The sequence below is a fragment of the Eurypyga helias genome, unplaced genomic scaffold, assembly GCF_000690775.1.
Source record: "Eurypyga helias isolate BGI_N326 unplaced genomic scaffold, ASM69077v1 scaffold5909, whole genome shotgun sequence".
NCBI lineage: Eukaryota > Metazoa > Chordata > Aves > Eurypygiformes > Eurypygidae > Eurypyga > Eurypyga helias.
The window spans coordinates 12,362-36,116 of NW_010270056.1; the positions used below are offsets into that span (position 1 = coordinate 12,362).

The following is a 23,755-nucleotide window of genomic DNA, read 5'->3' on the forward strand; positions in this document are numbered from 1 at the left end:
TCAAACTTTGTTGCTGAGAAGCTGTGGAAGGAGTAAAAGGCAGTAGACCAGCACCCAGAAGAAAATGATGAAGTAGAATAGCTCTGGCTGCTCAACAATTGTAATCTCATGAGTTGGTGCTGGAGTCTCACTTGCTTCCAAGACCTTTTTCTTCCTGAAAACAGGAGAGAATTTGATAAGAGGCAGGAAAAAGAAAAATAAAAACAAACCTTCACTGTTAATATTTACTGTAAAGATCTAAAAGACAGCAGTTTAATGAACCATTTCAATCTGGTCAGTTGCAGTCCAAGCTAGACTAAGAGGTGCATAATGGGCTTCAGCAGTGTGTTCCCTTAGGAGCCAATGTACATAGCAATTAATCCCCTGAAAACTCTGGGCAGATTTTCAGGTAGTTTAAATACTTGCCATTACAGTACGGTCATTTGATGTAAGCCGATTTCCATCAGTCAAAAAGATGCCCTTTTATATTCAGAACAGCAAACATAGCTCTGGGCAACACATACCACACTTTCTCAATTTTACTTATACACTGTAGTTGACTTGATGTACTTTCCCCAAATCATCAACTTTCAGAACTTCTCGTGTCAGACACCTGACCAACAAACAGAAGAAGCCCAAGACTTCCAGAAACCAACTAGCACTAGGGGTTTTGCAGGACAACTCAAAAATGCAAACTTTCCAATAATCCCAGCTGCGGTTCATAAGGGCAAAGCCCTATGGACTCTGCCAGCATCACTGAGCACTCACAAAGACCAGAAAAGGCCTTATTTAAAAAGGCACAAGATGGCATGCTCATTTTAGAATTTTATCATACTATATGAATCTGGTAGACTTTTTTTTAACCTCCTTTTGAAGAAAACTGGTGTTTGGCCTGTTATAATGAGTCCTTTTCCTGGCCCGGGGTATCCTACTTGCTCAGATGCGACACTGGAGACATACCAGAGTATTACGTAAAGCTTGCTCAGTATCAGCAGTCTGCAAACAGGCATAACTCTGACAGCTATTCATGTATTGTTTAACAGAAGTGTAAGTTAGACCAGGACACTGGATCCCCATAATATTTTGTGTGTTTTGTGCATTTAAATGCAACCATCATTTTAACTAGATGTCCTGGGAGGTACTATTCAGTATCTACTGAGAGGGAATCCTTGATTCTTACAATCAAGGATTGTAAGAATCAAAGCAATCCTTGATTCTTACAGATATGTAGATTCTAATACCAAAGGGATACACAATCTGCTTTCAGGATCCATCACCCTAAATCTAAACTAAACACAGGTGTGAACTATAAAAACTCAAGGGTGCTTTAACAAAGGCCAGAACTCCACTGAAGTATCGTCTTTTCCTAGCACTGACCACAGTGAACATTGTCTTAATAGTCTTCCAGACCTAGAAAGAGTCATCACTGCCAGAGAGCCTCATATTTGAAGTCCTCTCGCTCTTGGTCTGAAATATTAACCATGAGGGGAAAGTTCTCACAGTCCTGCTCAGGCCCCTGAATCTTCCAAGTCACAAAAAAGCACTTCAGTCAAGGGTGAGACTGAGCAGCGAAGACGTTCTATCTTACACCTATGGCAAATATGGACTCTGAGCCATTACACAAGACATCCAGGCAGTCTCTACCATTACAGTTAATTTTCATTTCCCGTTGTAACTTTGTTAGAATTACCTAGGAGTTATGGACTCCTTGCAGAAGGCTTGGTCTGAATAAGAATGACTCACCTGACGATTAGTGGATTTTCACCCACATCTCTCATCTCCTGCTTGTTTACACCATAGGTTTCCTTAGACAAAACAGGAATAGATTATATTAAAAAAAAAAATTCAGCATCTCACGAAGATGGCAATTGTGTGTATTTTATGCAGAGTATGTCTAATGTTTGCTCAAATAAAATGAAAGTGTGCTTATAAATTTATTCCCTGCCAGCACATCCACCACTGCAGTCTGGTACACGCACACAAAGGGAAAAAAGTTGTGAAAAAAGATGATTTTTCTGCTTTCAACTGCTTTCATTCAGTTGAATAAAGCTCCCCTCATTGATAGATATTTCTAGTAGCTGTGACAGCACTGCAAAACTAAAGCATCCGTGTGAAACCTCAGCGTCACTGAACATTGTTGGTGGCATTTCTTTAGAACTCCAAGATGGTCAGAATATTATTTTGTGCTGAAAAGAGCCACATTCCTATCTTTGCTCAGTGCGCCCAGACTGCTGATCCTGTCCCTTCTTTCTGACTTAAAAAATAAAATTCCAGGGCTCAGTTGCATAGTGTGCTCTCAAGAAACCAATATGAATTCCATCTGCCTTTTAAGGATGCAATGTTTCACATTACAACTAGAATTCTTTTAGGGTTAGCTGCTGCTATTGAGATGATGGGTACACCGCTACTACGAAGGAGAGGGAAAGAGCCCAACCTTTCATGAGAAGTGCACTTCAAGAGACACGCAGCATTTCTGCAGGGCTGTGACCAGGACACCAACATACACACAGAGAACACACAAAGAGCATCAGACGAAGACGGCTTCAAAGAAGCGATTGAGCCACCACCCCTGGAGGTGTTTAAAAGTCATGCAGAGGTGGTGCTTAGGGACACGGTTCGCTGGTGGACTTGGCAGTGCTGGGTTAACAGTTGGACTCAATGATCTTAAGGGTCTTTTCCAACCTAAATGATTCTCTATAATTCTGTGAAATGTTGCAACTATATAGTTATGACAAATAAGCCTCAAAGTTACAATACATTTAATTGTAGTGCTAGGTAGTCCTTTGTGGGTTTGTTCAAAGTTCAGTAAGGTTCAGTTCTGTATATTTACCAAAGTTCAGTAAAGCTTTTCAGCTATGCCTGGCTTTGCCACTAAAATTATTAGAAGTCACAGGACTTTTGTATTATCACAGAGCTTTATATATAGAGTAAACCCTTTTATAATATGTGAGCTTTTGGAGTTTAAGAGAAATAGAGAAACAGAGATAGGTACATTTCCAGATTCTTACCTCCTCAGAAGTATTAGAAGATCTTTTTCGGAGATAAATGTTGGAATTAGTGTCACTGCTTCTGAAATGTACATAAAAGTAGTTTTTAGATTCATAAAGCAAAGTTTTGGTGTGACTTCAAAGAGAGCCACTGCAATTGCACATGCTAGTTTTAAGCTATGCAAAACCACAAATATGCATTGTTGTATGTATTAGAATATGGACTGGAATTTATCAGCAGCATTATAAAAAACAGCTTGGGGCAAAATCTGACCCATGCTAACAAATCCATATGCTCAAATTGGAATCTTTTCTGAAAAAGGCTGTCGAATAGGGTTTTTGCACCTCTGACATCACTGACAGTTAAGTGAGAGTATACCACAGGTTTTATGGCTATCTATGTAAGTAAAAGACAGACCTTTCAGGGAACAGAAAGCTTGAAGGAGACAATGGGTTTTTCTAAACAAACTCTTTCAAATTCATTAGAGTGCTATAGTGATAAGCATCAACAAATTACAGTTCACGTCCCACTTAAATACATTACCTAAGAACTAAATTAGAACATAAGATGGAACAGAAATGGAGTAAAATTAGCTGAGTGTCTCTGTCCTGGATCTGGGTGGGTTGCAGTTAACTTTCCCTATAGCAGCCCCTATAGTGCTGGGCTTTGTATTTGTAGCTGCAGTGGTGCTGGTAACACACCAGTGTTCTGTCTATTGCTGAGCAGTGCTCGCACAGCACCAAGGCTGTCTCCGACCCCCGCCCCAAAGGCCAGTAGGCTGGGGCTGGGCAAGAGGTTGGGGAGGGGAATAACCAGGACAGCTGACCCAAAGTGACCAAAGGGATATTCCATACCATATGATGTTGTGCTTAGTGATAAAAGCTAAGAGGAAGGAGGAAGCTGGCAGGGACACATACACACACACACTCGTTATTGAGACATTTGTCTTTTGAAGCAACCACTATGCCTGCTGAGGCCCTACTTCCCAGGAAGTGACGGGATGTCGCCTGCTGGTAGGAAGTTTAGAATACATCTGGCTTATTTTTCTTTATTTATTTTTTCTCCTTTTGGATTGCTTCCACACGTGGCCTTTGCCTTTATTCATTAAACTGTCTTTACCTCCACCCATGAGTTTTTCATCTTATTTTCTCCCTCCATCCTGCTGAGGATGGGAATGAGAGAGCAGCAATGTCAAATCAAGTCCCATTGGTAGAAAATCACTTGACATGTTTAAGATAAGCACAGGAAGAAGCCAATGAGTCCTAGAATACTGCTCCTAAAAGATGCCTACAAGGGCATACTTCACCAGACCAGGCACCCATACCAGTTAGGTGTATTGAAGACAAAGTTAAAGCGAAATACCTGGTAAATTCCTGACAATCAGCCATTTCTTCCAGTTCGTCTCGTGACAGAGTAGTCGTGACAACTTCTGAGATCTGCAAGTCTTCTGCTTTGATCATATGTTTCCCTTCTTCCTCCCTGTTACTCCATTTTTCTGGTCTTTCCATGGCTATTGGTAAATCCACTAAATCTTCTATTACAGCCTGTTGAAATTAAGAAATATTTTGCGTTAGACAACGTGACTGATTCCCCACCCTTCCAAATATCTTAGTGGTGCAGCCTACTCGGATGCTAAATGGCATGTAGTATGAGACTGAAAGTCTCACTAAAGAGAAAGCAACTCATTTCTTGAAAAATATTTTGGATACACTGAGCTATAACGTACCGTACCATCAGTTCAGTGTACATACAATTAGTTGTCAGTTCTTTTTACATAAGAAGTCATGACATGACATGGCTCTTTGAAGTAATAGCTAAGACTTTTTTTAATTTACCCCCAATTAGATTTTGAAGCCAACAGCAAATTGGCTTCATCACTCTAGTGAGTGTCAGGACCAAAACATGGCCAAGCAACTTGTCTAGGCAACATGTAGAGGAACGTTAAGTGGACACTCATTCCTGAAAACACTGTCTAAAATTACTGTGCTGAAAAATGTGTAAGAATTCAGAATCAGCGTCTGTAAGAAGAGATGCAGTAACAAATTGCCTAAATCCAACACGTAGAATAATTACCAAAAATCCCCCCTCTTTCTCCTCCTCCAGAGTACACAAGCCTTCATTTTACCCACATAATTCATCCTACTCAAACTGGTTTAAGTTTTTGTAGGCAAACTTATTTGGATTCAGACAAAAATTACCTTTGCCTATATCCTTTCTATATCAGCAATACTACTTTCTGTTCATCTCATTACAAACCATTAAAAATACCCTCTGTGATAATCTTTTATGCCTAGAGATTATACAGAGGCCTCACACTACTTTAAAATGTAATTAGAATCCATGTTTTGCACTACTATTAGTATTAGGGTTTATTCTCTCTTTTAACGTCAGATCTTCTCAGGGATCTGCAATTCCATTTATTCCAGTAGAGGGCTGTGGCAAACAGTGTTACCAGACAGGAAACCAAGTACATCTCACATATTTATCCAAAACATTGCAAAACGAAAGCAAATGAAAACCACCAAGGTCAGATGCTAATGCCCCATATATGCACAAAGAAATGCTGGTAATAAAATAATAAGGTACCTCAGGACGCTGTGGAATAGTGGAATCTTGATGGTTGGTGGCGTTTTTGCCATCTTCTTCAGTTTCTAATTCTTCTACTAGTAATGGCACTTCTTTCTCATCGGAAGAATTCATGTGACTGTTAGTATCTCTTGTTTCCTTCTTGCTGCTCTCAGTATCCATATCTGATAGAGGCAAACCTAGCTTATTCCCTAAGTCTGGCTCTGGAGCATCTTCCCTGTGGCTCTGTTCTGGTAAGCCCTTCTCATGTAAAACATCTGTTCCTGTTTCAGAAGAAGCTTTGTCATTTCCAGTATCATAACCTGCAATACAAGGCTCAAGGTAAGCGTCCAAAACTGCTGATATTGGAACATTATAATGTGGATAATAAAAGAGGTCATGGGGTATTACAGATACTTTCGAAGAACTGGGTAGCGCTTCAGCTGAAGACTCAACTTCATCACAGCTGTCCAGGTCCTCTAGATTTTTAGACACATCTGAGAGAGAGTCATCAGATGTTTCATGCTGTGTAGATAGTTCCTGGCTTTTGAGGTCAGAACCATTCATTGAACAGTGGTTAGTTTCTGCTGTCTCAAAGACAGGTGATGGCTTTGCATCTTCGTTTTGTGGAAGTTTCACAATTTCCTCATTTAGAAGATGAAGAACATACTTATGTGTATCTTCTTGTTTTGAGATAACTTCTGGTAAAAGAATTGAAGTTTGGGGTTTGCTCTCTTCTACTTTATTTATAGATTCATCTGTAAGTATGCCCGAAGTCCAGGATAATGGACTCAAAGAAGAAGTATTGGCTGAAAGGCTCTTAGTTTCATTGTCATATTCAGTAGAGGTTTCTTTAGTTAATTCTTCAGAGTAGTCTTCAAAAGAGTCAGCAGAATTTTTCTGACCTGTCAGAGCAGCTGGAGAAGGGTCATCGTTCTGTTTCAGTGGATCATCAGATATGCCGCCTTCACCTGGCATGAATTTATCACTTAGAACCTCCCAGGAGGAACTGGACTCAAAACTGACAGACCCTGTAATTTTCAGAGAGGTTGGCCTCTGAGGCTCCTCTTCAGACCTTTCCTGTGAATCACCTAATGCTTGACTCCACTTCCCATTACATTTTTCAGGAACAGTTTCTGACGGGATTCTCTCAATGGTGTCATGAATATGGACCTTTGGAGGGGCAGGATGACTCCTTTCGTGATTAACAGTATACATGCTTTCTTCACTTTCACTTAAAATCAAGATTTTGCCTTCCTTTTCTGAAGGTGTGTCTTTGATGTGGACATACGTGGACTCAATTGGAAGCTCCTTGTCAGGATCTGTAAAGTCTTCCTATAAGTGATGATACACCATTAAAAGACAAATCATACCTCAGATACCTTTTACTTTTCCCAAACACTGCAGAAAGAATAACTGCCTAGCCCACCACCTCATCACCTCGTCAATGGCCAATTAATGACTCACTTATTTTGGAAGTAGGGAAACCAATTTGGCAAGTCAGGTGAGTTGAACAAAGCTCAACATCAAGAAGCCACCTGTGCGGGAAGATTAGCATGCAGACAAGCCTACTCCTCAGTTGTTAGTGTATTCATCTCTCCCTGCTGCACCTGTGGAGGCAACTGACTTGGTTTTTTGATGCAATCCCAAGCCCTGGGAATAAAATAAATCTAAGAAGTCCACTAAATCCACTGTGAAACATACCAATATACTAGATTATTCCATTCCAACACAGTGGCTTTTTGTTTGTCCTCTAAAATGTCCACAAGTCTTAATACCAACAAATATTATTACTCATCTAATCTAATAAGAATAATAACATTATTATGATAATTCTAATTCCAGTTTCTCTAGTAATGCCCACCAATTTTATAAGCTACAAAATACATACCAACTGAAACCTTCAATTAAGAGATGAGAAAATGCCTTTCATGTGGGAACCATCATTTCATGGACTCTAGCACAAAACTTACTCAGATACTCAAGGGACACCGAGTCCCTTTGGAAGCCCTTGCAAACCAGGACTGTGTTGAACTAGGTTTGTCTGGAAGTACGAGCAGCCTCCAGAACAGTTTTTCAACTTACATAGATTTCTTCTCCAGTTCCTGGGACTTCCCATTTTTCCTGGAGTTTTCTGACTCCTATCCTTTAATTCCTCTATAAATTTATCCTCTGTTTCTCCAAAAGACCTTTGTCAACCCCTGACACTGTCAGTCCCTACTTACTCCTCAATTCTTTATGTTTGATAAAACCTGCACTAAAGTCCTGGTCTTTGAAGCTGTAGTTTATTTCATGCTTACAATGAGAGATTTTGCCTGCTGCACTGACAAGATTCAACCTCTAGTATCTTGCATCTGATACAGCATCTGCTAAATTCAGGTTGATTGTGGCCCTCAAACTTGAGAAGACAGAAGTCAAAATGAATTTCTAAGTCCACTGAATCATCATAGGTGAAGAGATAAAATTCAGCCTTATTCTGAGACTAATATAGCAAAGTAGTAAGCAGTTCTAACCTCTGAAAGTTATAACTGGATGTGAATGTTTAAAAAGCACAAGTCTACCTAAAGCATTTTAGCAACTGCTAGTGAAAGCCCATTAAACTGACTTAAAAAAAATGTGAAAAATTAAAACTGAGTTTGTGGATTATTTTACATTGCTTAGAAAGAAACCTAGAAGATAAATACAGCAAGATCTGCCTTTATTACGTACACTGCAGCAAATTAAAACAATGACATGACGCAGGAGTAAACACTTACCCCTTCCAGCTCTGGGAAGTGTTCCAGAAACTGTGCCACGTACGTCACAATTGACTGTTCATCGGGTGATTCCACCATGATATCTATGGAGACAGACGCAAGGGACTTGAGCACACGTGGCTTTAAAACGCTCTTGCAGAGGAACTGACCGTCAGGTATTTATCCTGCGTTTATGATGAAATAACAGCTACAAATGCTCTTCTTTGTCTGACAGATCAGAAAGGGCAGAATCCTTTTCACTGTTGGTGGCACTTGAAAGAGTTCTTAACATCTTACTGACATGATTTTTTTCCTATTTCCAAGCACATACCGAACCCCGATCAGCGTCCCTTTTCATCTACCCTCGTACTGTCATTTGTGTTGTTGTCGTTAGACAGGGATCTTGCTGAGTGACAGCACAGAGGTAGATGTTTCACAGGATGGCCCAGTCTTCTAACAGGTGACCCAGGAAAGCACAAGTAACCAATCTGTGTTTTCTATCATAAAATCAAGGCCTAACACCTGTCCAGTAGAACTCAGTAAAAAATACTGCAAGAAGTTCCATTTATATACATACATTTTTACACACACACACATGCTTATGTTTACATATATAAATATGTGTGTGTGTATGCATTGTGAAGGAAAAAATGGGAGATGCACATACATTTTGAATAGGTATCTACCCCTTTTCCTGGTGTGGCAGACTCGCACACTTCATCCTGGAGTGAGCCCTAGTCTCTGCAGCCTGTAGGCATTCTGAAATGGTGCTACTGCATTGAGACACCTCCCAGCACAACAGGGTGGTGGCTAGTGCCCGCTAGTCATGCAGATGTCACCTAGCATCTAAACACTAACCAGGACCCGTGCACACAGCTAAAACTACGGTAAGATCTCTGCCCCCAAGAATGACAGATATGACCGGAAGCATACGACTACAAGCCACTGACCAATTAATTTTGATTTTTCTTATCAATCAGCCCAACACACTGATCACAGCAACAGCCTCATCACTAGGAGGTTTTTGGTAGGTATCACAATGCAATATTCATGAATTCATTAGAGTTTGAATGTTACCCAACAAAGCTGATGTAGGCGTTTTACCTTCTGGTTCTAGGAGCCGAGGAACACCCAGCTTGTTTTGTGCTATGCTGAAAGCATCCTCCAGGTTTTCTCGAGCCGATTTCTCCAGTGCTTGCTTCATGTCTACCAAAGTACAGTCTATTGCTTTTATGATAGCTAAGAAAGCGAGGCCACTCCTCCAACTGCTGGCAAAGTCCTGAACTGCAACACCGTACCTGAACAGAATTACACACAGTTTACATGGGTGGCTGTGTTACAAAACCCAAAGGAAAGGCATCATCATTTTCAAGGACTCCCGAAAGTTCAAAGTAAGGTTGCAGAGTTGCACTAGTCACATCTCAGATACTTTTGGATTTTAAAATGCACATAATTCGTCCATAAAACACAAGGATTCACAAACTGGAGTGGTGTAGCTAACAGCTGACATCAACCTGCTTGTAGGAAGTAGTTAGTAAAAACAAAGCCCTCAAGAACTCAGCAACCACATTTAACATTCACAAAACCAAACGTCTCTCTGATTCCTGCTTCTGTTGCTCTCCAGCATTTTAATGCCATAGCTTGGGAAGGCTGCCAAGACTTAAGTATTTAAAAACATAAGCACAAATTATTCACATTCCTGTGTACTGGGCCTTCTATAGCAGAAAATTGTGCTTTGCCAAATGCAAATGGTGTTGGTATATGTATAAACCACAAGTGTGTTAGATGCCCAATATCAAACTTGCAATGAAATACAGCCCCAGGATGGAAAATTCTGCACAGGTCATTGGATAACAGGATTTACATTTTTAATAATGTAATTGCAAGAACAATTTTCTCCTATTAGATGTTTTCACTTTGAACTCTTTGACTACATGGAAAGGCCATGGCCTTTACTTCTCTGGTCCTCACTTTACTTGTACCACCTCGCTGGTAATGACACTCGCAGCATTATTTGGGGACTAAAGCTGTGTTTCCTCTACGGGCTGTACTGGCAGCAGTGAACTGCGGATCTCAATGGGACAAGTTTACCTACACAACAAGCACCCTTAGCTTCACTGCAGACAGCCAAGGGATGATGTGGCCCACAGGACCAAGTATTTAAGATGTAGATTTTTATCTTCAACACAAAATCTCAATGTGTTCACAGGCAGATCTGGATATATAAAACCATCGATAGACAAAAATGCCAAAAACTCAGCTATCCAACTTGTTTAAATGTTTAGAATCATAGAATCACAGAATGGTTAGGGATGGGAGGGACCAATCCAGTTCCAACCCCCCTGCCATGGGCAGGGACCCCTTCCACTAGACCAGGTTGCTCAAAGCCTGGCCTTGAACACTTCCAGGGATGGGACATCCACAGCTTCTCTGGGCAACCTGTTCCAGTGCCTCACCACCCTCTCTGGGAAGAAATTATTCTTGATATCTAATCTAAATGCCCTCCTTAAAACTCTCTGCTCTCTTTTAAACCCTCTGGCAGTCATTGCTTCAGATAACAACGTATGTAAAATACACTCCAAGCATTTACACGTGCACTAGCATCTTACACTGAAGTTTTTTAATCCAACAGTAACTCTGACAGGTTAAAGCTTTACTAGACAAAATGCTTTGGCAAAAGAACTACTTCTTTATTAAAGAGGAGAGAGATGGGTTGAGCAATGGAAATGGATCCTAATCTTACAAGTTCATGAGAAGCAGCCTAAGAGTCACCCCATTCCCCTCTTTAATTCTGAGGAAGGTGGGACACAGTATGGACTCTCTCCTTCCAGGCACTCTGCAGCACACAGAGAAGTTCCCTCAGGGCTGCTGCTTAATTTAAGAGGCTGTTCCTAAAGTCCTTCAATACATTTACCTTTTCAGTTCACGCCTTGTTTATGCCTACCCTTTAACTGGCAAAGATATCAAACAGACTGCACAAAGGCCAGGGGGTAGGGGAAGGAGGGGACGATCCTGTTTTATGCAGCTCCAAGCAGATCGGCGCAAGTTAACATTTAATGCTCAAATCATGAAGCCAGCAATGCACACGGCTTCAAGGTCAGACGGCGGCTGCAGACACGTGGCCATCGTGATCAACCCCCTGCAGACACCGTCCGCCTGCACACTCAGAGAGCGGAAGCCACGGCGCACGGTGCACACCCACGGGGCAGGAGGCAGGGAAGAGATTCAGCAGCGAAAGTGCAGGGGGCAAAACGCGGTTCTCCATGAGGGTTCATTAGCTTACTTTCTGGTTTTCCTCTGAACCCAGATTAGAAGGGCTCTGATGGCTTTCCGCTGATCCTTCACCGTAATGGACACGCTTCTCTCCACGTTGGGAGTGCTGGGGTGGGACGTGTCTGACTCGGGACCACTGGGCCCGGAGGACAGGCTGGAGGAGGAGGAGTTCCTGTTGAGGTTGCCTGTCAGCTCCTTAATCTATAAAAGAAGCCGAAACACACAGTGCTGTGTTTAACACTGGCTGCACAGAGAACTCGGTGTTTGTTTTCATGCAAACTTAAGGATAACAGCGTCACAACTGAATTTCAAGAGGTAATTATAGGCCTGTATTGCACAGGAGTGACAGCCGGCAGCAGTCCAGCTGGCAGCTGCAGGAACAGGCAGGGCAAGGTATCGGCTACGGCTGAACTCCCCATCTGCACTGGACAAAAGGTAAAGAAACACGTACTTGAAAGAAAAGCTAGTGTAACTGAAATCTTCCTCTTCACAGGACTTGCCTGAGTGAAATATTTTTAGTCAAGAAATGGTGACCTGCAGCAGCACTCCTGTCCTTGGTCAGCACAGATATTGCAGTCCAAATTATCTACTCTGCTGCTTCTGAGTCCCCCATGTCCTCTGCTGCTGTCAGGGTGACAGATTCTGCTCGCACCATCTCTGCCCGGTGCTGCGCACCACTGTTCAGCTGGAGGAGCTCAGCCAGGGAGAGAAATCCCAGTGCAACTTCGAGATTATTTTTTAAACCTGTAGCCATTTTAGAAATGAGTCCAAGAGAATGAAAGAGCCCCCCAGCCTTAGGAGAGTTGCAGAAACCCTCCCTCCATCTCTCTCTGTTCATCAGAACTTGGTATTGTCTGCAAGGACATTTTCAAAATATTTGTAGATTAGGGAGCAGTTTTAATCTAAGCCTGGGGCTAAATCAATTTTCAGGCTCAAATCAATTTTATCAGTTCCAGGCCCTTTAAGATCTTTCATTTGGCCCTCTACATCAGTCGTGAATTTTTGCCATGTTGAGTAAGTCTCTGGAGATCAGTGATTCTACATGGAATTTCCCACCACGCTGGACCAAACCCAGAAAAGGTTATTGAAAATAAACTGTGACCTGGAACCAAACCCAAAACATTGGTTCAGGTCCAGGGAATCTGGAGCAGAACCCTGAGAAGGCACAGGAGAGAAGGGAAAGTAGTAATCTGAAGCTCTAATTCTGGTCCAAGTCAAATGAGGGCTTAAATTGTCTACTATTTACACCGAAATAGGTCCAATGAAGTAAAGTGAAAGCAGCTGCAGGTATAAAATTAGTGTATATTAGGAGGAAAAAGCTCAAGTTTAGTATGCTTTATTATGTTCTTTAGGATTAAAAATCAATTTAAAAGTCAGTATATAGCTGGAACACATTGATACCATGAAGATCGTTCACTTAAGATTAAAGTATTCGGGTTTTATTACCTGAAAAAACAAGATTATATTCCATATTAGTCCAAGTACCAGAGAGGAATTTCCATCTGCTATTTCTGCTGCATCAATGCTAACGAGCTTTACCTGTAGAAGAGATCATCCATTCAGAGGCAAATTCAAAGCAGCAAGGAAAACACAAAAAATGCCGTGAGACTACTGTATGTGTCCAGAACACTGCTGCCACTGCCTGGCCAGCCAAAAAGCAAGACTGGAATCTTGTGTTATATATAATTTGCTCTGATCACAACCACCCTACCCACTGACCTCTTATCTCAAGCCCCCAGCATAGTCGGCAGAACAGAAGTGAGCCCAGTTCTGCGTCCTCAGGACCACAAATCTATTTCCTCCATACAAAATTGGAACAAGATGGTGCCCCCTCCAGTGGATCCTATTCTTAGAGTCACTTCTTGTACAAAAATTAAAATCCTAGTAAGATCAGCTTACTCCTGTTTCAGTAGGCATCTCCTTTCTCCTTGCTTCTCTCACCTTACACAGCTTGTCACAGAGTTCTGATTAAATCAGTTTGCAAGGGATAGAGTTGCCTAATCCAAGCAAACTCGACTTTCCCACACTGAGGTTTTTTCCACCTGGTAACACCAGGATGTTATTCTCTTTGACAACACAGACTTGGTTTTGGCAAAGGTCATGGAGGAGGGAGGAAGCAAGGAAGTTGTCAGTACTGCACATGGCACCCAGACTGAATTAAGGCCCAGCATACAGCCCATTTATCACTTAGAAATCCTGTACACAATGAATCATTTAACAGCGCTTTACCCAGATGTCCCAGTTCCAAAGAATCGTACGCCGATGGGTTCCGCCCGCTGCGGTTTCATATCTAACCCCGAAACTCTTGGCAGCCAAGGCATGTCGCCAACACTTTCACCACCACCCTTTACTAACCGGTCTGGTTAAACTGAAAAAAGGAAAGCAAAGTAGCTTTTTATCTACTGTGGTTTGCCCAACAGTTTTTAATCCTAGCAAGAAGATACCTCTAGCTGTCATATGTCAAGGCTCAGATTTCTTGCTAGCTCCAAGGTATTTGGCACAGGAAAACCTTGAAGATCTAGTGCATTTTAACAGCAGTTTCTCCAAAATTTAACGTTAGACTGCTCTCGGCATCAGCTCTGTCCTCTTACTGTTGCTTATGTTCATCACCCAGCCCAGTAGAGATACCCAGGTAGAAGATACTGGCTGCTTACTCTTAAGGAAACAAGAAATCCATGGAAAACTAGGTGTTTTAGCACTACTCATTAAAAGGTTGCCTGTGTCCAAGGCTCCTTCTGTGGCCTTGCTCACTGAGTTTCTAGGTTGTGGCCTAGCAAGGTCCTGGCAACCGGACATGTGTCAGCTGCAGTTCTGCAATGGGCTGATACCAACAGAGAGGAAAAAATCTCATCTGCCAGTAGGCCTTGCCTGGATTTGGGTAGCAAGCATCAATTGGGAAACTGTGAAGAAATCTGCGAACTTGTGAAACATTTCTTAGCAGTTCTGTAGCAGGACATGTAGACAGGCACATTTAGGGCCAGAGCAGCCCCTACTGGTGGACTTCTCAAAAGGAGACTGGAACACCTGGAAGTTACTGGACAACTTCTTGACCTTTCTCCTGGGGAAAAAGGTAAAGGAGGTTAAACCTCCCACACCTACCAGGTCATAAGAGATCCACCATCGCATCAAATCATGCTCATTCCTGCGCTGGGGTCGCAGTGAGTCTCCTGCATGAGTGACACTGCTGCAGGATCTCTGGAGCAAGGGCTAAGCTCATTGCAGGGAAGCAGCAAAGTGGCATCAGTTGCTGTTATGGCATCCCACGCAAGGCACGGCTTTGCCCCTGTGCACATACCAGATCCCTCTTCACCCACAGAGTCTAAACCCTGTAGAGTACTTGCACCATGGAATCAATAGGATCATTGTATTTTCTTCCCAGATGGTATAGAGGGGAAGTTACAACACTTTATTTCAGATGCTAGATGAAAAAATCTTTCAGTACAGCAAGAATGCTGCAGTCCTCTATGGGACATCGGCAGGTATTAGTTTTCTCTTTCTGAAAGATCTGGGTGTGCCAGCTATATGAGTTGGGATATGGCTGGGACTTCCCTTGACAGCATTAGTTCTCAACACTTCTCAAGAGTAGAGAGTTTTCAAGGCAGGGGCCACATCCCTAGGGCTCTGGAATAAAGCCTTAAAGGGAGAAAATAAAAAAGATAAAAAGGATTGAATCAGTTCAAGCAACAGGGTCTGCTCTTCCATGGTCACTTAAAACTTCAGGAAGGGATGTTGCAGTATTGACAAACTGACTATGAGGGCAGTTATATCCTTGTAAGGTTTTGAATCTTGGAATTACATATTTATGTTACGTCCCCAGATTTAATTTTCTCTTGCCTTTAACTCACAATCGGCTGCTGCTGCAGTTTACTAGATAAATACGTGACTTTTAATACTAGAAGTACTTCTGGTGAAAGGAAGGAAAGTCATCTGCCGTCAGCACAACTGAAGTAATGCCACTAAGATCCAGTTCATAAAGATTACTTGCACTTCTTTCTATTTTCTTTTAATATTGAATTCATGATCCTTTAATCCTGTTGAACTTTTACATTATAAAATGAACAAATAACCCTTGTTTTAGACTCTGTAGGTGTTCTCGTGCATTTTTATGTGGCTTCTCAGCCTTGCTGCCAAGGTAAGTCACAGTGCCTTTAAGCAGTGCATTCCTCTCTGTGCATGCAGTGCCATAGAGTAGTTACAACAATCACCATTTGCAACATACATCAAGAGGAGATATTAAGACCAGCCTTTGGAAATACTCACATTACTGTCTTCCAAGAACTTAAGGGCTTTGGCTATGTTGTTCAAGCGAAAAATGCGATGGGTTGATGATTTGTACTCGTGCATCTAGAAAAAATAAGAGCCACACTGTTTTTAAAAATGGTGGGATTGTTTACCACGTCATACAAAGCTTCAAAAACCTACAGAGGCAAAATAAAGCTAAGGAAATCCACCTAAATAAAATCATTGCCATCTTTGTTGATCAGTAAAGTGCTTCAACAACATGATCTGCCTTTGCTGTAGCAAAACAGGGTTAGCAACCAGCTTTCCTGCTCTCCAGATGTACTCACTCTCTTGGACCTGCCACGTTGATTATTTATGTAATCACTCCCCAACGATGTTCAGTCATAGGCTCAAATTTACCTGAAAATTTGCAAGAATAGATTTATTTTTCCTTGAATTAAATTAAATGATCCTAATTAGGAACTGTGAACAGTTTTCAGAGTAGGCAGGTGGGAGGTAGAAGCCTTCATTTTGGCAGAAATGAAACAGATGTGTTGCCTGCCTGTCTCCCTGCAATTCCACTTTGGCACACCGTTGTTATCACTTATACACAGGAACACCTAACTGCCAGTGCCACCAGTCTGGCCAGCTGACCTTACCTCCTTCCTTGCCCTTCTCCCTGACCTCTCAGAGCATAGCCTAGGGTTTATCGTGATGTGTTTCCCCCTTTGATTCCTTTCCAGCCTGGTTCTGGACAAGAATATTAAAAAACAGGCGGTTCTGAATGTGTGACTGTAATGGCCATTCATGCTGCAGTGTGTAGCTGGTTCCACTGCTACAGAACATCACCAGGTGATTCCAAGTGCATCTGCAGTGCTGGGAGGGCTGCGGAACCGGTCTCTCCTCTTACCCCAGTGTGATGCCCACATAGAAGAGAGTGCTTGCTGACAAGGTTGATGCAGAAAGAAAACGTTAAAGCTGACTACAGTCGGTCATTTATATTTGCACTGGGTGTTTCCATTTCTGGTATGTGAAGCTTTACACAGCTCTTACAAAAAAAGGAGGAGAGAAAGAGATTCTGATAAGCGAAACTTTGCCCTTCTTTCTGAGATCATGTCAGTCAGACAATGAAACCCGAGCCAGGATACCAGAACTAAACTCACAATCAAGCATCAGCAGACCTACAGAGTGTCCTAATGATCTCAGACAAAACAGAAGCAGAATTTATGGGTTAAAAAAATAATACAACAAATATATCTTTTCTTGGTAATGACACTTGGACGATCTCCAAATGGAAGAGAGCATTAATGATTAATGCATTAATGTTTTAAAGCCTTAAAAAACCTCAGGGGTAGGAACATTCACAATGATCACACACCATTTACACCACAGTTACTTATTTCCTTGGAATCTAAGTTACAATTCAGGCCATACGCCTGTAGCATAAGGAAATTACAATGAAGTTGCTGAAATATTTATTACTATACCCAAGACGTGGGAAAAATTCACCCTTATTCCTTGGATATCCATATATTGTTGCATGTGATACAGAGCTTCATACATATGGAGGTTTCTCCCACTTGTATACCTACCAGCTTTTGTCCTGACAGGACTTCCAGTAGTGCCATCAAGATTTTGCCATCTTGTATGTCAAGAAACAAGTCTTTCACTTTCAGAGGAGGCTTGCACTGTGAAGATAAGAGACCAGGTAGCTTCTAAAGCAGTACTGCTTGGTACATCACCATGAGTTCAGAGAGTAAGGAGAAGAATTTTACAAGACAGAGATACCAGAAATAAATCTTAGCCTTCAGGAAGAAAGAGTCATAAAATCACAGAATCATTTGGTTAGAAGGGACCTTAAAGACCATCTAGTCCCACCCCCCCTGCCATGGGCAGGGACCCCTTCCACTAGACCAGGTTGCTCAAAGCCTCATCCAGCCTGGCCTTGAACAGTTCCAGGGATGGGGCATCCACAGCTTCTCTGGGCAACCTGTTCCAGTGCCTCACCACCCTCCCCGTGAAGAATTTCTTCCTGATATCTAATCTTAACCTCCCCACTTTCAATTTAAGCCTATTACCCCTTGTCCTGTCAGTACAAGCCTTTGTAAAAAGTTCCCTTCCAGTTTCCTAGCAGGCCCCTTCAGGTGCTGGAAGGTGCTGGAGCAGCGGTGTTCCAGCCCTCTGAGCATCTTCGTGGCCTCCTCTGGACTCGCTCCAAGTGCTCAATATCCTTCTGATATTGAGGGCTCCAGAGCTGGATGCAGTACTCCAGGTGGGGTCTCACCAGAGCAGAGTAGAGGGGCAGAATCACCTCCCTTGACCTGCTGGCCACACTTCTCTGGATACAGCCCAGGCTACGGTTGGCTTTCTGGGCTGCCAGCGCACACTGCCGGCTCATGTTCAGCTTTTCATCCACCAGTACCCCCAAGTCCTTCTCCTCGGAGCTGCTCTCTATCCACTCTCCACCCAGCCTGTACTTGTGCTTGGGATTGCCCCAACCCAGGTGCAGGACCTTGCACTTGGCCTTGTTGAACTCCATGAGGTTGGCAGTGCCCCACCTCTCCAGCCTGTCCAGGTCCCTCTGGATGGCATCCCTTCCCTCCAGCGTGTCGACCCCACCACACAGCTTGGTGTCGTCAGCAAACTTGCTGAGGGTGCACTCAATGCCATCATCCATGTCACTAATGATGTCCTAATAATGCCTGAGCTAAACCTGAGACATAGTACTCATGTAACTGAGATCAGACAAGAACTTATTCTAGATCTCCCATAACAGAATCTCACCCTAAATACTCTGCCTAGGAAGAAACCACACAAGAGTTGGGTGCTGATCCCTCAGACTAAGACAAGTCCAGCAGAAGCAACTCCCACTTTATGCCCAAAATAAGCTCACAATCTAGCCAGGCTGATGCCCTGTCTCCTCTGTAAGATTCCTGGTGGTGCCACTGTGTTTCCCAGTATTTTTGAAGTACTTTAAATAGCAACTTCTTGTATTGTGTCTCTTCTCAGCAAAATCCTCCGAGGAGAACCATCTCCTCACTTCACCGAGGTGTCTGATGGTGTGCGCTGTGAGGCACACAGCCAAGCCAGCGCAGCCCTGAGGCGTAGTCTCAGCTGCAGCAATTATGCTCTGTCCAGGTGTCACTCACTCAGTGTCCCTAAAGAGCCAAATCTTTTTATCTTTGGCTGGGCAATGCACGACTCTTCGATTAAGCACTGCTTCTGGCAAACGGAGACCATACATTTTTGTTACTAGCCTTTAACCTACAGTACTAAACAATGCTCCACACTAAAAGTAATAAAATATCATTCATTTCAACATTAAATGACCCATCTGAAAGCCTCAAACCCAAACCTTTTTTATTCTTTCATTACTTAAGACAAAAACCACTTGAACCCAGCAGATTCAGGCTACTCCCAGTTATCCCATGACCAGGAGAGCCACCTCGCAAAAGCTGAGCCAAATGAGACAGTCTGCTCCAAAAGGAGACACACCACACCGTAAATTTCCTGAAAAAGTACAAGAAGAAGACCTCACCGATTCCCTTAAAAGAATGAAGCCACTCTGCAAGAAGTGCTTCTTTGAGGACAGTGGCAGAAGCCACCTTTCTCAGTGGGTGTCCTCAGGGAATCACCTGTAATTAGAAGAGAGCTTTGGCGACGCTCTCTTTATTTACAGGGTATGTTTATTATGCCACTTCCAGGAAAAACATTAATATAGCAGCAGATAGCGGCAGACTTTTGTCCTTTCTTCAGAAAAGCATTTTTATTTGTTGAATCAGAGAGGAAAAAAATCTGTATGCACTCCAGAGAAAACAGTTCACCTGCCCACAAAGTTTCTAAGACCTCATATGGTTGGCATAGCAGAATTAACAGCACCCTACAGCCTGTTTCATGATCTAATTCCTTCTGTAAATCAAAGACCTTCTCCACAGTCATATATTTGACAACCATTTTTGACAACTTCCAAAATTGCAGTTAGTTTAAACCCCTAGAGCCTGATTCACGAAGGAATCACGTAACACTGTCTTCGTTCTGAGAGACCTTTGGGAGCAATTGCTAGTCAAAACATTTCCAACTAGCCTTGTTGTGATTTTCCACTGAGATTTAAGAGGATCCCTTTATTCCTTCAGCAACACTCGCTGCAGAGTAGTGGACTTAAGCAACTATATAATGTGATGCCTTTCTTCTAAAACCCCTTTGCTTTACTGTGTCTGAAATATGATCACTTTCCAAGAACTACAGGAGCCAGACGGAGAGTCAGCTTGTAGCCCAAACCTAGTCCCAATCTGTCCTTTGTGAAACTTAGCCCCAGGCACTAAAAGCACTGTGAAGCCCAAATTCCAGTCCAATTTAGGACTTATGGTCTAGGTTAGGAAGCTGGTCTCATTCCCTGATCCTGCGCTAAGCATTGCTGCTGTCTCAGTAATACTAAGAAATTTTTTTTCTCCTTTCATCCGCAACAGCAGGAAAATCATTCTCTGGATGGTAGAATGCCCAGGAGAGTTAGTACTTATCTATTACCAATAAGAACAGTAAATGAGGTTTAATAGCCAAATTATGGTGTGATTAAGAAACAATTACATCTTAAAAATATGAAGTGATGTCCAAAAATTAGATCTCTAACATAAAGATCCCATCATACGCTTCCCCCCAAACATGACTGACAAGGAATTAACATTTCCCATTGGCAGATCTGGGATGAAGCCAGGTTCTGAAGAACATCTGTCTTTGGCTGTGATACCTCAGATGTTCGAAATTCCAGTCCAGCGAAGAACAGTCATCAACACCTCAGAGCAGCCTAAACCACATTTGATTTTATGTGGGTATATTCTGTGGGAAAAGTCTAGCCTCATAACAGTCAGTATCATTAAAGATTTAAATGCACCTGAGATGAACTAAAGCCAGCCAAGCATTCATTGTGCCTGAAAAGCAATTTACATTTACCCAGAAACTTGCTTTCACCTTCCTCTCATTCTCTCTGCACACCTCCCTGTATGACCAGAAGTCAGCTTTGTTTCCACATTTTAACTACTTTAAAAATAATTAACTGCAGTCTGTCTATAGTTGTGTCCTTGTATCTCAATATCAAGTCTGTTTATCTGTCTTACCTTTCCCAAGTGTAGGTTTATCCACCTCGTAAAGGTCCTCTTCTGTACATTTTCCCGTTCCACTAGAAATACCAGAAAGAAAAAACAGCACCTAAGTTTCCAGAAGATGGAAAGCTTGTAGGAAATTTCAAAAACCGATGCACAAAAAAGTCAGAGTTCATGAGAAGCCTATCAATAAACCAAACATATTCCAAAGCAGGAGATAAGGTTGAGCTATGGTGTTTTATTCAACTTCTTTGCCTGGACATGAGCTATATACACTTGTCGATGCACTCTAAAGGACGTGGGAAGAAGTCTCCCTTAGCTCTGCAATCTTCAACGCAGCTTCTGAGAGGTGAACATTTATGTGTTGTGCACAGCTCTCCAGTGATGGTAGCCACTGAGCAGACAGCTTGAACCTTCTAAGTCAATTTATATGATTATTCTTCTGACACCCTCATGCAAATCGGGCTAGCGTGGATTCCAATGTACTTACCTGCATGCACGAGGAAACAGGACGGCATTAGCCAGCACAAGAATTTTGTCCTCATTCTTATGAATGGAAAGGCCTCATCAAATCTCATCCTCCCAATCTCCTAATTAGTGCATTTAAAGTCAAAATTCCAAGTCCCTACATTGAAGCATTGATTTATTTATATTGCAATAAGATGAGGACTGCTTGTTCAGAAGTGCTGTATGCTAGGTGCTGTAAAAACAGCTCTTGGGCTAGCTGAAGAGTTTTTAATCACATCTGCCATTTCCTGAATCCATTTCCATAGTGAACTACAGCAAAAGTGTAAGGGGAATCATATTACTGACTAACTCCCATTTACCTTCTAATATAAAAAAGCAAACCATATATTTAATATAAATGAAGCAGACTGACAAAGTAATATTTCATTTTAGACAATTGTTCTCAAGTGGTTCTCAAATTTCACTTGAATTAAGGAAACCTGGCAATTTATGAACAAAAAATATTACAACTAGTTATATGCTGTATTTCAATTTACTCATAGAGCATATCAAATATATTTTAAAACCATTTTGTGTTTCTTCAGCCCTACAAAAACAGCTAACGTATCTACTGGGAAATCACATTCTGTAGAACTCTCGTTTGTTTTTATTGGTCAGACTAATTATAGGCTAAGTAGTAGCTTCCGTAAATCAAATTTTAATATTGTTCTTTTTGATCATTTTAACTGAAGGGTCAGCAGCCTCTAATCATGTGTATAATTGTTTTCCTTATTTTGATGTATTAGAACAGAGCTTTCAGCATGAATTACGTGTTACTGACGGCCATTCAGGACTTTTAAGTCCTCTTACTCCTGTAAAACCTGATTTTATGTAAGATTGGTTAAAAAAAAGTCATTACCGCTTAAGTGCTTCAGAAAACATGGAAAATGCCAAACTAATTATTGCTGTTGGCTTTTCTTTTCACATATCTTAGAAGAATGTGCACAGATTTGAAACAGCTCCCTACAAATGAAACTGTAAATTATATTAGAGTTCCAGAATATCTGTAAAAAACCCACAGCATTTATCACCTACAAATCTCAAAGTGCAATAAACCAAGAGACGTGTCACATCTTTCTTGGGCTTCGCTTCCTCCGGCACCTCGACCCCAGGTCTGGCTTTCCGCGCACTCACACATCCAGGGCTGAGCAGCAGAGCTGCTGTGTGCCACCTGGGGTGTAACTCCCATAGCCGACCTGCTAAAATTAACTTCGGAGGGTGGGTGGAGGTTAATGTTAAGCCAGATCTGTTCCCAGATACACTCCTTTTTGTTCAAATGCATGCGTTGGTTCAAGGGGGAAGGCGGAACAGGCGCAGGAGCTAGCAGCAGCCAGCCAGGCCGCCGCTTTGGTAGGCTTGTCTGAAATGCTCAGGAATGCTTGGGTGGGCAGTTTCGGGGAGGACAGCGGACCTTACCAAATGGGCTGGCTCTACAGACTTCCACTGTTGACCCAAATCAAAGAGAAAGCACAGAAGGGTACACAGAAGCAAAAGTGATGGTTTCTGATTCCATCACAGGCTTGGTTTCTTTGTTTCAGGTCCTATTTTTCACCAGTCACTTCAGCAACCTTCATTTTCAGGGTAAATAAAGATGCAGAAGAGAGCTGTGTTTATTTACAGATCATCCATAAATCTGAGCACACACTGGCTCCTAATTTTGCTGCAGAAATTCTGCCACCGATGCAAATTAGAGTTGCACATATGCCTGAAAGGATGGGCAAGCCAAGCTGGTATTACTGCTTCAGGAAGCTCCCACACCGAAAAAAAATAAGCCAGGCAAGTTCAGGAAAGCACTTGCATAGATACACGGCCTTCTGACACTGCTTGGGGAAGGTTTCTGCAGCAGACTCTCACCAGTAAGAACGATGACACCAGAACGGTCTAATGCAATGGTGACTGGGTGGGGGAGAGGAGAGGGGAGGAAATGTGTTTATAAAATCCCTACGGCAGGCAGACTCCTAATGCCGTCCATATGCACGCCAGTAGAGTTAATGGGAAAAGTTCAGCACCGGTATTTACCGATCTGTGCCTTTAACTGTTATTCTTCTCCAGCTTTGTGGACCTCCCAGTTTCGGTACAACCCCTCTTCTCCACAACCTTTTCATTTGAGACGACTGTAGAGACTCTATAAACCTTATAGAGTTTCTATAAATTAAATGGAATCTTTTTTTCTCCTTCGCACCTACTATTGTACAAAAGTGAAGAAAATCATGCAAGTCTAAAGTTTCTGTGCTGATGTATATAGTTTACCAAAACTGCACTGGGTTTACTGGGCAGCTAGAGAGCCATAACACCATTATAAAATAATAATTACACACACCATATGGCAGGCCTGCACACCAATGCTATGCTGGAAAAAAAGAAGGACGCCTGCTGTGAGGGCTGGATTCA

General features: G+C 42.2%; 1 protein-coding gene across 1 annotated transcript; it reads right to left on the bottom strand.

Moving 5' to 3' along the window:
• Positions 1-21,435, bottom strand: CLMN (calmin (calponin-like, transmembrane)). The gene is made up of 13 exons (XM_010158295.1): positions 21,348-21,435; positions 20,873-20,934; positions 17,354-17,449; positions 15,801-15,884; positions 12,987-13,079; positions 11,551-11,741; positions 9,372-9,565; positions 8,289-8,371; positions 5,554-6,867; positions 4,330-4,511; positions 2,988-3,048; positions 1,723-1,784; positions 1-154 (listed from the first exon to the last, which is right to left on the bottom strand). Exons 1-13 carry the CDS (start codon positions 21,433-21,435, stop codon positions 1-3), a joined length of 2,664 nt encoding a protein of 887 aa, XP_010156597.1.
• Between the last annotated feature and the right edge of the window lie 2,320 nt (positions 21,436-23,755).